We start from the raw sequence: 14,376 nt of genomic DNA, 5'->3' as shown, positions 1-14,376 counted from the left end.
TAAAGTGACTTGCCTAGGGTCACACAGCCAAATTTGAACTCAGGTCCTTCTGACTCCAGGGCTGGTGCTCTATCCATTGTGCCACCTAGCTGCCTCTAACAAGAGTCCTTAAAAAAAAACAAACCTAGGCACTACAATGGATAGAATGCTGGACCTGAAGTCGGGAAGACCGGAGTTCAAATTCAACCTTAGCTAGTTCTTAGTTGTATGGCCTTTGTTTGCCTCAGTTTCCTCAAGTGCAAAATGTGAATAACCACAGTACCTGCCTCCCAGAGTTGTGGTGAGGCCCAAATGAGACAATATTTATGAAGTGTTTATCATAGTGCCTGGAACATGTTGTTCAGTGATTTTTCAGTTGTGTCTGACTCTTTATGATCCCAGTTGGAGTTTTCTTGGCTAAGATACTGGTTTGCCATTTCTTTCTCCAGCTCATTTGACAGATGAGGGATCTGAGGCAAACAGGATTATGTGGCTTGCCCATGGTCTCACAGGTAGGAAGTATCTGAGGCTGGATTTGAACTCAGAAAGCCTGGCCCTTTATCCATTATATCACCTGGCTAGTCTTCTAGTAGTAGGCACTTCATAAATGCTTGTTTTTCTTTCCTTAAAATAAAAAGTCCCTAGACTAGGCACATTTTTAAAAGCATTATTAGCTGAAACCATCAGTTAGCACCTTAATGAACATTGGTTGGTTGATAACCCGCAACAACGAAACAGGAAAGGCTTGGCTAGTTGAGGAATGGGCAATAGGAAAGAGGGAGAGAACAGTGGGGCCACAGTTAATTGACTTTACCATTTTTGTCAAGGGCCGGCCTTAGTCCTACCACTTAAAATCATTCCATGAGCCACTTTCGGTTCTATGAGGGAGGGTGCCCTACCCGACTTCCATCAAAGCTTAGTCTAGGTCTTCCTCTTCCTTCCTTCTTTCAGTCTGCTCTTTGCTAGGTGACAGCTAGCTAAATGGATGTGGGAATGGATGTGGAATTCCTGCCAAGGAATAGGTTTCATGGGTTGCCCTTCTCAAGTATAACACTTTGATAAGAAAACTTGAAAATCTTAACTCAAAAGAGCAACTGCTGGGGGAGGGAAGGAGTTTAGGCCAGCTTCTAGGGGAAGACTTTGGGGCAGGGATGTTTTCTACAGCCATTATGGTGGCTGACCCCATAATCCAATCTTAGGGTGACATCATGGACAGAGTTCAGAGGTAGATTGGGACTGACAATTCAGTTCTTCTGATTGTCTGTGTGACTTGAGCTGAGTTCCTTCACCTCTCAGCCCTCAGTTTCCTCATTTGTAAAATGAAGGAGGTTGACAAGGAAGTTGAAGACAAAGGAGAAATCCCCTTTACTAAAAATAGTTATTGTAGCCCTCTGTGGTAGCACAAAACTGGAAGCAAAGGGTGGGTCCATCAGTCGGAGGATGGCCAGACCAATCGCAGTATGGGAATGCAATAGAATATTATTGTGCTGTAAGAAATTATGAGCTTGGGGGACTCAGAGAAATGTGGAAGAGGTAAAGCAGGGTGCAGAAAGAGGATCCAAGATATCAGTACATATAGTGGCTGCAATACGGACACCAGATGAATCACCACTGCCATCTTGGTTTTGGGAATAAGAAGATGAAACTTATCCTTTCAATCACTGCGTAGGGATCTAGGGTTTTGGAATGCTGTGTGTACTTTTAGACATGGCTGATTTGTCACATAGTTTTGCTTCAGTGTTCACCTTTGTCACAAAGGATTCAGAGGGTGGGGGAATATTGGGAAATGATTATGATGCTTACAGAAGACAACAACTTTAAAAAAGGAAAACATGAAATGAAGGGGGTTAGTGTACAATCATGGATTTGGAGCTGAAAGGGATATGGGGGTGGGGGAGATAAATATTTGTTAGGCCCTTACTGTGTGCTAAGTACTTTACAAGTATAATTTTATTTAATATTCTCTTGAGTGTATTGCTCTGATTTTACAGCTGAGGAAATTGAGGCACAGACTTAATCAGGGTTATACATACAATTGAGCATGGGATTTGATTCCAGGTTTCCCAAAGGCCAGTAATCAATCCATTATACTACACTGTTCCACATGAGGTCCTTTCTAGCCTGTGATTTTATGGACAAGGTAGACAATGTTTCTAGGGGCCGGAATGTATTTCCTTTCTCCCTTTTAGGCAAAGTTGTTGGACCGTTGGACTGCCATAAGGACTGGGGACAAAATAAAGGCAGAACTTTGCGGGGTGGCCAGCTGGCCGGCCAGCCAAGGCCAGGCTCTGGGCCTACATCTGGCGCTGGCAAAACCACAGTCCAACTTTGGCAGAGACAGATTAATAGCTTGAGTTCAGCATTTATGGGATAATTGGCAGGTTATCTGAGGCATTTATGGAGTATTACGAAGGAATGGTATCAGCCCAGGGCAGTAAATACGGAACTCTTCCGCCCCAGCCCTACCACTGACTGACTCACCTAGCTAGTGACCTTGGTTTGGAGAACCTCAGTAGTCTCAGCCTCTTGCTGGAGGCAATTCCTTGGATAATCTCCAATCCAGAGGGCCCCCTCAGACCCCGGGATCCCAGGCTGCAAGTGGGGCACCCACAGGATAGTCCAATTGACTTATGGGGATCAGTTTACTCCAGGGACTGGGGATACCAAGAAGGGATGGAGCTTAACACCTTTACCTAGTTTTCAAGACCCTCCAGGATCTTGCCCCACCTCATCCCCAAAGGCAGTTGGCACAATGGATACCATGTTAGACTTATAGTCTAGAAGACCTGTTTTCAAATCTTGCTGGGAATGCTTTTGAGTTATGTGATCCTGAGAAGGCATTTAGTTTGTCTGAATCTCAGCGTCCTTATCTGTAAAATGGGCATAAGAAAATACCCAGTCTATTACCCAGACCTGTAATTTCAGGAGAACCTGGTATAGAACGCTTTCCACCCAGGCAGATCAATCCTTGTTGTGTGATGTCTTAAGAGAGTTGGGGGTGGGGTGGAGACAGGGAGTTACAGTAACTTGCCCAATGTCTCACAGCCAGTTCTGTGTGGGAAGTAGGGATTTTCTAAATCTGAGGGCAGTTCTCTGGTTACTATGTTGCATTCCCTCTCCTGGCCTGTTACAAGGCTTAATGCAGATCATTCGTAAAGTACTCTGCAAATTTTAATAAATGTCAGCTCTTACTACCTTATTTCCTACTGCATCCTAATCCAACACTCAAGCCAAGTCTACTTAGCATCTTCTACCTAATACTTGTAATCACTTCCATGCTTTCCATCGTCATCTAGAGGATCAGGGTTCAAATCCTGCCTCTAGGATGTACTACCTTTGTAACTTTGAGTAAGTCATTTGCCCTCTCTGGGCCTCAGTTTCTCCAAACGTAAACTAAAAAGGTTGAACTCAATGGCCTCTGAGCTCTAAAGCCATGGCCAGAGTTGTGATTCTATGGCTTATTTTAAAGCTTTCCCAGACTGCAAAAGCCTCCAACTTCTCTGACCTCCAGGAGCCGCACATGTAATCGTAGCACAGCTTTTAGCCCTTGATTTTTTCACCTATGGCCCCCAAACCCAAATTCTGGGTTTGCTTGGGCTGGATTCAGTCTTAGGAGCTTTACATTCTCCTTGGGTCAAGACCTCCTGTGGGAAACTCAGAATTTGCCTCATTTTACTCCAACTCATACTTTCCCTGTTGTCATTGAGTTGTTTTAGTCATGCCTTTCTCTTCCTGACACCATTTGTGGTTTTCTTAGCAAAGATATTGGAGTGGTTTACCATTTTCTTCTCCAGCTCATTTTATAGATGAGGAAACTGAGCAAACGGTGAAGTGACTTGCCCAGGGTTACACAGCTAAGTAAGTATCTGAGGTCAGATTTGAACTCACGGAGAGGAGTTTTCTTGACTCCTGGTCCAGCACTCGATGCATTATGGTGCCACCTAGCTTTCTCTAGAACAGAACAACCAAGCTCAGGTCTAGGTCTCCCATTACAAATATTATCTCATAAGGGCTCCCAGCATTCAAACTAACACTCTCAAAATCCATCTTCATTGAACCCCACAGAAAAAATACAAAAGCCACCAAGGACCCACGGGAGTACGTAAACATATTTTCCCTCCTTCCCTCTCCCATGAGTCCCCAGGGACCTATATAGTCCTCCAAAGTCACAGCACCACCCTGTGTTTTGGCAACTCCTAAGAAGGGAAACATACTTGAGGTTGCTAGAGATACTAGATTAGACAAGCTTTCACCTTCCTATTAATCTCTCCCTCTTCTCACCCCACCCACCTAGGGACCTCTAGAGTTAGCCAGATTTACAGTACTACCCTAAAGGCTTGGGGTGCTTCTGAAAAGGAATTTTGTCTGTAGGGTTGTAGACTCAACCACCTTCCTGTTATTAGTCTGGTAGAGTCCAATGCCCAATGGCCAGGGGTGCTCCTCCAAAGCATGACCTCATCCTTCCTATTTGGGGGCATCTGCATCTTCCACACTTTGCCTCTAGTTTTATACTCAGCTCCCACACTCCCGGCTCTTCAGTCTCCCTTACCTGGAATTCACTTCCTTGATAATTTCACGATTTAGAATCCTTAGTTTCCCTTAAGGCTCAAATCAGGTATGACCTTCTCTGAGAAGCATCTAAATCCCTGAAGTTCTCTCTCCCTCTTCAATTTATGTTAAATTAATATTTAAAAACATTCCCCAAAATAGAGCGTAAACTCCTTAAGACCAGGTTTTTCCTTCCTTCCTTCCTCTCTTCCTCCCTCCCTCCCTTCCTTCCTTCCTTCCTTCCTTCCTTCCTTCCTTCCTTCCTTCCTTCCTTCCTTCCTTCCTTCCTTCCTTCCTTTCCTTTTCTTTCTTTCTTTCCCTGAATCTCATGGTCCCCCCCTGTTCCTGAGAGTCCTGTCCCTGTGCCACCTTACAGCAGGGGCCCTCCCTATTTCCTCCAGAGGAGTTGCTTGGTGTATCAGTACCTGAATGCAGCCTAATCATCTCCCCCCTTCTACTTCACCCCTCCCCCTCCCAGTAACTTTGCTCCAGGCACCAGAATTCCTGCCAGCAATAGAACTGGATTTCCAAACTGGGAAGAGATGAGAACACGATGCAGAGTAAATAACTTTTAATGATATTCTGTTCTCTGAGAGGCAGCCTGGATGGCTGGAGGGCCAGCCTTGGAGCCAAGAAAACCTTCGTTTGAAACTTAGCTATGTGACCACGGGAAAAGTCACTTCACTTTTCAGTGCACTCGGGGAACTCTTCCTTTAATCAATAAAATCAAAGGTACAGACATTTTAAAACAATTGTATTGTGAAGCGGATTTCTTCCATCTACTTGAGGCAAGCACATAGTCCCCTCTCCCCCCACTTGTTGGCATTGTTTACTCCTATTTCCAATTCACTGAATTTTCCACCAGGACTGCAGGTGCCTGCCAGGGCAGATGGGAGAGAAAACTCATCTTGAAACTAAAAAAAAAAAAATTGCAGAGGGCATTCTGGATGATGTCTCCTACTCTGCACAATATCCTCTCCTTTGTATTCAGTCAAATGTAGAAAATCCAGGCCATCTCTACTAGCCATTGTCCTGTATCTATGTTCCCCTTTGGGACTCAATTCTTTAGAAGGCAGTCAATAACAGGTGCCTCCATTTTCTCTCCCCTCCCCTCCCCTCCCCTTCCCTCTCCTCTCCTCTCCCTTTCCTTCCCTCTCCTCTTCTGTCTTCTCCTCTCCTCCCCTCCTCTCTCCTTCCCCTCCCCTTTCCTCCCCTCCCCTCCCCTCTCCTCTCCTCTCTTCCTGCACCCTTACAAACAGACTTCTGACCTCATCCTTCTTGCTCTCCCCAAAGCTGCTGAGCGCCTCCTAATTCCCTAATCTAATGGCCTTTCCTCAGAGCTCATTCTTCTTGACCTCTCTGTGGCACTTGCTGGCCATTCCCCCCTCCCTGCTACTCTCTTCTTTCTAGGTTTTCACTGCACTGATCTCTCCTTGTTCTCCTCCCATCTGACCTCTCCTTCTCTGTTTTCTTTGCTGAATCATCAGAATCAGGGATCTCCCAGTGCTCTGACCTGGACCCTCTTCACCTCTTCCTCTATACCATTTCAACTGGTAATCTCATCAGCTTCAATGTCCATCTTGATTTATATGATTCTCAGATCTACTTGTCCAGCCCTGTGCCTGGCCTCTAGTCTCCCATCTGCCTTTTGGACATCTCAAACTGGATGTTTCATGACATTGGTGAACAGTCATTTCAGTCATGTCTGACCCTTCATGACCCCACTGAGGTTTTCTTGGCAGAGATACTGGGGTCATTTGCCATTTCCTCCTCCAGCTCATTTTACAGGTAAGGAAACTGAGGCAAAGAGGATTGAATGACTTGCCCAAGATCACTCAGTTGGTAAGTGTTAAAGGCCAGATTTGAACTCAGGAAGAGGCGTCTTCCTGACTTCCATAGACATCATAAATTCAGCATGTCCAAAACTCAATTTCCCCCCAAACCCTCCCCTCTATTTAACTTCCTTATTACTGTTGAGGTTCCCACCATCCTCCCAGTCACACAGGCTCGCAACCAAGGTGTCATTCTTGACTCATTCGCTCTCACTCTTTCACATCAATCAGTGCCAAATCCTGTCTATTTCTATACCCCCTTCCCTCCCCTGACACTGCCACCCACCCAGTGCAAGCCCTCATCACCTGGATTAATGCAAGAGCTCCTAGTGGGTCTTCCTGTCCCCATCTCTCCCCACTCCAATCCATTCTCCACTCAGCTGTCAAATTGATCTTCCTAAAGCCCATACATGATCACATCACTCCCCATCCCCGATCCAATCAACTTCAGTGGCTTCTCTATTACCACTGTTTGATTTTCAAAGTGCTTTATAATCTGCTTGCTACTTTTCCAGTCTTTTCCCACACAGCTCCCCTTCATGTACTCTACTATCCATTGCCACTGGCTTCTTTGCTGTTCTTCTTACAAGACATCCAAGCTTTTTCACTGGCTGTGACTCTGCCTGGACTCTTCTCCCTCCTCGTCTCCCACTCCTGGCTTCCTTCAAGTCTCAGGCCATGTCCCAATTTCTGCAAGAAGTCTTTCCAGTGCTTCTTTACGTTAGCTTCTCCCCTCAATCTATCTGGTTTATATCTTGTTATACATAGTTGTTTGCATGTTGTCTTTCCCAATCAACTGAGCTCCTTGAGGGCAGAGGATGTTTTTGTTTGTCCTTAGTGCTTAGCACAGTGCATGGCACATAGTAGGCCCTTAATAAACATTAGTTGACTAGGTGGTGCCATAATGCATAGAGTACGGAATCTGAAGTCAGGAAGACCTGAGTTCAAATTCAACCTCAGGCACTTACTGTGTGACCCTGGGCAAGTCACGTCACCCTGTCTGCCTCAGTTTCCTCACCTATAAAATAGTTTTAGAAGGAAATGGCAAACTACACCAGTATCTTTGTCAAGGAAAGCCCAAATGAGGTCATGAAGAGTGGTACATGACTGAAAAATGACTGAACAGCTAGTTTACCGACTTCTGCAGACCCTGGTGAAAGTGTATGTATATGTAGAGAGGAGGTTGGGGGCAGGGGTTGGAGGGGAGAAGCCTCAGAAAGGAGATGCAGGCTCAACAGAATTTTGGTGCTATTTCTTCCATCTGATAGAGTAACTGTTCCAGGAAAATGTGAGACAATACAACAGTAGATTCTCCTCTTTAGGAGGACATATAGAATTCTGTGCTCTTTAGGACATATAGAATTCCGTGAATCACAGAACCTCTGAGGTAGAATGGACCTCAGTGAGCACCTAGCCCCACTCTCTCACAGTTTCTTGGTTTGGGATATTTCCTTGATGTGTGTTTCCCAAGCAGAGGGAGCAGCCTGGTCTGCTGCATCTGGTGGTGTGTTTGGTACTTGGCAAATCTCTGGGACAAACAGGTGCAAAGCTTAAAATATGGACAACTGGGACAGATCAGGTTTCAGCAAACACTACTGAACCTGAGTAATCATTGGCCCACCAGCAACAGGGCATTTTTATCAGCCAGGTTAACAAGTTATTTATAAGCTTAGAGTCCAATGGTGGTCATGCTTCATTACAAAGATAAGCCTTTACACAAATATTTAGGGCCTTCATCCTGTAATTTCAAAGCACTTTTCTGCCATAGTCACTCTTCCTTTCTTCCCCAAGCTAGGCTAGGAGTTCTGGAACTATTGTCTGGACACCCAGCCCTAAGAATGTTTCTTTGTGCATCCCTTAAAGCACCTGAGACACTCTAAAGACTTGACCTTTGTTTCTCCTAAAGCTTTTCCTTTGACTTCAAAAAGTAGTCCTCTGAGCAGTGCTGGGGAGGGATCTGCAAGAGTAGCACCCTGCCAAGAAGGTCATTTCTGGGTGGAGTCCTGGAAAGAATAACTCAACGATCGGATTTTCTTAGCAGTAAGAAAAGGGGGAAAGGCAGTGATGTGTAAATAGATCTGAGATTTTTGGATGCTGTAGAAATTGAGATTATTTTTTTTTCTATCAAGAAATCCTGTTGTAGCCCCTAGAGGGCAGCAGGAGAGCTTGACAGAGCCATAACTAGGGTGGGGCAAACTAGGGTGCCAAAGTTCAGATGATGCCCTTATTCCTGGGGTGGGGGGCGGTGGGAGGCTTCCCGTAAAGGTTACACCAGTATCACCTTAACTAAAATGCTAGACTTGGAGTCAGAAAGAACTGAATTCGAAATCCTACTGAATAACTTGGTGAATGTGGAAAATTTCCATGATCCCTCTGAGCCTCAGGCCCCTCATCTGTGTAATAGAGATAATAACAGGACCAAGGATCAAATGAAATGTGTAAAATGTAAAATTTAAAACTCGATATAAATTTAAAATGGCTTTTGTAGTTCCTCCCGTGGTAGTCTGGAGACACAATTCTAATGCCTGGTGCCTCCTGGCCCTCAGTTAACTTAGCCTCCCAGAGGTGCCATCAGACTCTCTGGACCCAGGCCACCTCCTCTCCTGCGCCCATGGTCCAATTGACTTCTCTGCCACTTTCCTCTCCTTTCTCTCCCCACGTTGAACTTCCTTTGCCCTGATTGAAAGGATTCCTAATACCAGCTCAGGTAGGCTCTTGAAATGGGGCTAATCCAACCAAACTTCTCTTTGCCACCTGCCCCTTGCCTTTGTTGGACTGAAAACTGTCATCTTCCCTGGAGGAATGTATCCCCTCATTTATTTATTTGAAATCCTTTTCCAAATCCATGTTTCTTGGCCTAATGGCAACCCATTTAACCTGTAAGGAGATCCATGTCATAGACATTAAAAAAAAAACAACAAAAAACCCTAGGTTTTGAAACTAAACTAACTTGTGACTCAGAAGAGTTTACACCAGCCAGGTCTTGCTTTGTGACTCAGTTTTGGCTACTGAAGAGTGGGTGGGAGAGGACATGAGGGAAAGCAGAAATCTCAGCTCAGTGCAATGAGGAGGCTGGTTTCCAACTCTAATCTCTTCCAGAGAGAACTGAATCTCTTTCAAAGTCATAGCTTAAAAGTGCCCTGGCAAGCTGCTAGTTCAATTCTCTCATTTTACTTTATTGATTTTCTCTTTTTTATTGTGAACTGAACAACTACCAAACATGAATATTTCTTTTTTTTTAAGTTCTCCATGCTTTCCTTCTGTTTTCAACATTCACTTTTGTAAGATTTTGAGTTCTAAAAATTTTTCCCCTCTTTCCCCTCCCTCCTGACCAAGATGGTATGCAATCTGATAGAGGCTGCACATGTACAATCATATTAAACATATTTCCACATTATTCATGCTGTGAAAGAAGAACCAGGACCAAAGGGAAAAACCATGAGAAAAAAAAAAGAGAAAGAAAAGCATATGCTTTTATCTACATCCAGACTCCACAGTTCTTTCTATGGATGTGGGTGGCATTTTCCATCATGAGTCTTTTGGAATTGTGTTAGATCACTGCATTGCTGAGAAAAGCTAAGTCTATCCAAGTTGGTCAGAGAACAATGTTGCTGTTACTGTTACAATGTTGCTGTTACTGTGTACAGTGCTCTCCTGGTTCTGCTCACTTCACTCAGCACCAGTTCATGCAAATCTTTCCAGGTTTTTCTGAAATCTGCCTGCTTGTCATTTCTCATGGAACAACAGCGTTCCATTATACATATCACTACTTGTTTAGCCATTCCATAGTTGGTGGGCATCCCCTCAGTTTGTGATTCTTTGTCACAATAAAGAGCTGCTATAAATATTTTTGTACATGTGGGTCCTTTTCCCCTTTTTTGAATGTCTTTGGGATACATACCTAGAAGTGATATTGCTGGGTCAAAGAGTATGTACAGTTTTATAGCGCTTTGGGTATAGTTCCAAATTTCTCTCCAGAATGGTTGGATTAGCTCACAACTCCACCAACAATGCATTAGTTGTTCCAATTTTCCCACATCTTCTCCAACATTTACCATTTTCCTGTTTTGTTTTGCTAGTCAATTTGATGTGATGTGGTACCTCAGAATTGTTTTAATTTGCATTTCTCTAATCAATAGTGATTTAGAGCATTTCTTCATATGACTATAGATAGCTTTCATTTCTTCATCCAGAAACTGCCTGTTCATAACTATTGATCACTTATCAATTGGGGAATGACTTGTATTCTTATAAATTTGACTCAGTTCTCTATATATTTTAGAAATGAGGTCTATGAATATATCAATATACAAAAAAAGAAAGGCTATACGTGAAACTGTTACATAAGTTTTTAATGTGTATTATTAAATTTAATTTTAGTAACAAAATTATCATTTTTTTCTGTCCCCTTCTGAACTCTTTGCTTTCTTCTGGGTATTTTAAAATGTTTTATTGATGCTCTTTTGGGGCACATCTATCACTACCTACTAATTTAACTCTCTCTGTCCCTTTCATCAGTCCTTATAGAAGCCTTCTTTTGAAACAAATAAGTACAAGAAAATGGCCATGTCTGAAAATGTATGTCTCACTCTATATCCCCTACCTCTCTGCCAAGAGGTTGGAAGCTCACTTCTTTATCAGCCTTCTGAAGTTATCATAGGTCATTTGACTGATCATGGTTCTTAAGTCTTTCACTATTGTTTGACATTTTTGTCATCATGTATATTGCTTTCTAGGTTCTTCAAATTCCACTCTGCATCAGTTCATATAAATCTTCCCATGTTTCTCTGAATCTTTCATATGTACAGTATATTCCCTTGCCTCCATGTTTCCAGTACTTTATTAATCTAATCCAAGAAATATTTGTTAAGTACTACAATGAGGCAGGCACTATGCCAAACACTGGGGATACAATTAAGAAGATAGTCCCTGACCTCAATGAGCTTACAATCTGAAGAGGACGACAACCCAAAAAAGAGGCAGGAAAGGGGTGGGTAGGAACAAGATATGGGTGGTTAGTCAGCATAGGGGTATGGGATGAAATACTGTTTTGTGGGCTTGAAAGCAGGCAAGCCAGCAGACACAAGGCAGAGTGATCTGAGAGTCCAGTTTCCTATAAAGGAAAGAATTAGGAGGAGTTTGATACTCTACCCTCCAGCCTTCTAATCAGAGAATAAAGGAAGGCTGAGGGAGGTGGTATCAGTCAAGGCATGGTGGTGAGTTCAGAAGTGATGCCCTTTATCCTGGAAGGGATATCTTGTTCCATGGAGGTGAAACTAGGCAAGCCAACCGATACTAAGTGCAAAACTTTATTAATGGGAAAAATGCTATGATTTTATATAGATGGGTCTTTTGCCTGTCTTTGATCCTTTTGGAGTATATACCCAGTAATTCTCCCAGAATTTTACAGAGAAGAAAACTGGGGCTCAGATAGGGGAAGCAACTTGGTGAAGGTAATATAGCGAGAGAGAGAGAGAGAGAGAGAGAGAGAGAGAGAGAGAGAGAGAGAGAGAGAGAGAGAGAGAGAGATGACATTCAAACCCCAGGTCTTTGGATTCAAAGTACAGTACTCTTGTTGCTGGTTGCCTTCTCAGCAAAGAATTAACCTTTCAAACCTCTCCTGTCTTATCTCTCATTAGCTCAGGAGATAAGGAAGACGGGATCATCAGATTATAGATCTCAGTTGATGTTAGGAAAAGATGGCAGCATCATGAGTGAGGAGAGGCTATAATAATTTTAAAAAATTTTTAATAGTATTTTACTTTTTCTAATTACTTGTAAAGATAGTTTTCAACATTCATTTTCACAAGATTCTGAGTTGCATATTTTTCTCATTCCCAACACAGCCCCCCCCAGACAACAAGCGATCTGATATAGGCTATGCAAGTACAATCATGTTGAATGTGTCTCCCCTAATAGCATATAAGCTCTTTGAGGGCAAGGACTGTTTCATTTTAGCTTTTGTGGTTCCAGTGCCTAGCGCAGCCATGATCCATGATAAGTGCTTAATGGATGTATATTAATTGATTGAAAAGTCAATGAAGGTTAGTGTGATCTAACACACTCCCTCCAATCTCTGACACCACCCTACAGGGAAGGGAAATCAATCCAGGACTGCCACAGGTCGTCTTGGGAAAAAAAATTAACCCTACAGCACCAGCCAACCTCTGACTTCTCCAGACATGGATATCTTCACCTTTCTCTTACTTCCAAGGAACTCAAATCCATTGGTGCTTCAGGCAGGACCTCCTAGAGTCAGAGGTAATTTAGGAATCATTCGCCTCCACTTTATTGTGTAAGATATGTGAAAAGTTCCGTTGCTGAAACAGACAAGAAAAGGAGGCAAAGAAAGAAATAAGCCTTTATTAAGTACCTAAAATGAGCCAAACACCGTGCTTTACAGATATTATCTCACTTAATTCTTACAACAATCCTTGGAGATAGGGGCTATTATTATCCCCATTTACAGTTCAAGGAAACTGAGGCAGACAGAAGTGAAGTGACTTGCTCAGGGTCACACAAGCTGATAAGTATTTGAGGTGGAATTTGAACTCAGGTCTTCCTGATTCTATCAACACTATCTACTGTGCCGCTTAGTTACCTAATTACACAAAGAATAACTTTTGTGTAAGGAAACAGGATGAAATAAACTAGTGAAAGATAGAAGGTATTGTCTGTTTAAAATGTAGACAGTTTGATTGTTAAAAGGGACAAAAAAAATAAATTTTTGCATATGAAAAACTGTTAAAAATACACTTGTGAAGATGCAGTTTCTCGGATAAAATATGGAGGGACAGTGGCTGTTAGGACCAGATAGAAATCTGCCTCAGATGAAGGGGCTGACAGAATATGTTTGACGTCAAAGAAATAACTGAGGTTGTAAGGCTTCGTGGAAAATCAGTTCATTTGTACACAGCTGCTTTTAGAGTTTGAAAAGTGACCAGATTCTAATGAATAAAAAAGATACCTGGAGACTATGGAAAGATTAAATAAAAGTTGTTTAGTTCACACTTGATAGAAAGATAGCTTTTGTGGGTTTCCCCTCATAATGGAAAGATGAATCACTGACCACTAGGATGCTCTGATACAGGGCATAAAAGTCAACTGGAATAGTGGAAAAAAAAATCCAGTTGTGTAGGAGTGGAGTGTGAAAAAGCCAGCAGGTGGGTCAGTGGGACAGGAAGCCCTCAGCTGCTGTGCTGGGAGCCTGCCAATTGGAAAAGAAGCTTTGCTTTGTGGAGTGGCTGAAGAAAAGGATGGAGAGCTTTCTGGGAAGCTCACTGGACAAGAAATGAACCCTGCTGTGGTTCCTTGGGCTGTTGCCTTTTGATGCCACCTACAACTTGAGAGGGGTGATACCTTCTAGAGGTGTGTGGTTACTCTCTACTGCCCTTTCTGACTTGAGAATGTAAAACAGAGGCAGGGGTGGGATGGGGAGAGACCAGCTTTGCTTCTGTTTTGCTCTTAGAAGAGGAATGGAGCTGATCATACAAAGCAGAATCCTAATGAATACAGAAAGAGTTGTCTGAGTTTGTCTATGTTGAAAAATCCTGATGAGTTCTACTGTGATCTCTACTTTGTGTAAAAGGCTTGGATCTGATTGGATGAAGCAGAATCTTATCAAGAGAAGAGCTGACAAGGCTTGTCTGTATTGCCCAGAAAGCCAACCTGAAGTTTTTTAGCTCTCTGACTTAAAAGAACTGTTTGTTGCTACTGTGACATAAATCTTTCTCAACACCCTAAGGATAAACATTTGAGGGCACAATAAGTTTGTTACTGTTTCACCAGTTAGAGAACAGAAGAGAACGGGATTTGTTTGGAAGGAGTGGTATGGATCAGACGAGAAGCTAGCAAAGACATGGTTTTGTGTAGTAAAGATTGTTCCTGAGGGATCGAGTGCAGGAAGGCCTGTAGTCCTGAGTTATGAATTACTCCAAGCATATGGATTTCCCCACTCGTAACTCCCTGCTAAGTTTCTATAAGTGTGTGTCCAATTCCATGGGAATACTATATGTAC

General features: G+C 43.0%; 1 protein-coding gene across 2 annotated transcripts in view; it reads right to left on the bottom strand.

Moving 5' to 3' along the window:
* Positions 1-12,090: 12,090 nt before the first annotated feature.
* RPAP2 (RNA polymerase II associated protein 2) overlaps positions 12,091-14,376 on the bottom strand; it is an 87,988-nt gene continuing 85,702 nt past the window's right edge. Inside the window, exon 13 of one of the 2 annotated variants that reach the window (XM_072649075.1) lies at positions 12,091-12,679. In XM_072649075.1, coding sequence (XP_072505176.1) covers positions 12,595-12,679 — 85 coding nt within the window. In that variant the 3' untranslated portion in view covers positions 12,091-12,594. The remainder of the gene's footprint in view (positions 12,680-14,376) is intronic. The other variant, XM_072649077.1, reaches the window with a different exon arrangement.

Source organism: Notamacropus eugenii, chromosome 2 (assembly GCF_028372415.1).
Source record: "Notamacropus eugenii isolate mMacEug1 chromosome 2, mMacEug1.pri_v2, whole genome shotgun sequence".
Taxonomy (NCBI): domain Eukaryota; kingdom Metazoa; phylum Chordata; class Mammalia; order Diprotodontia; family Macropodidae; genus Notamacropus; species Notamacropus eugenii.
The sequence above is the reverse complement of the archived record's forward strand: the minus strand, read 5'-3'. Positions and strand labels throughout refer to the sequence as shown.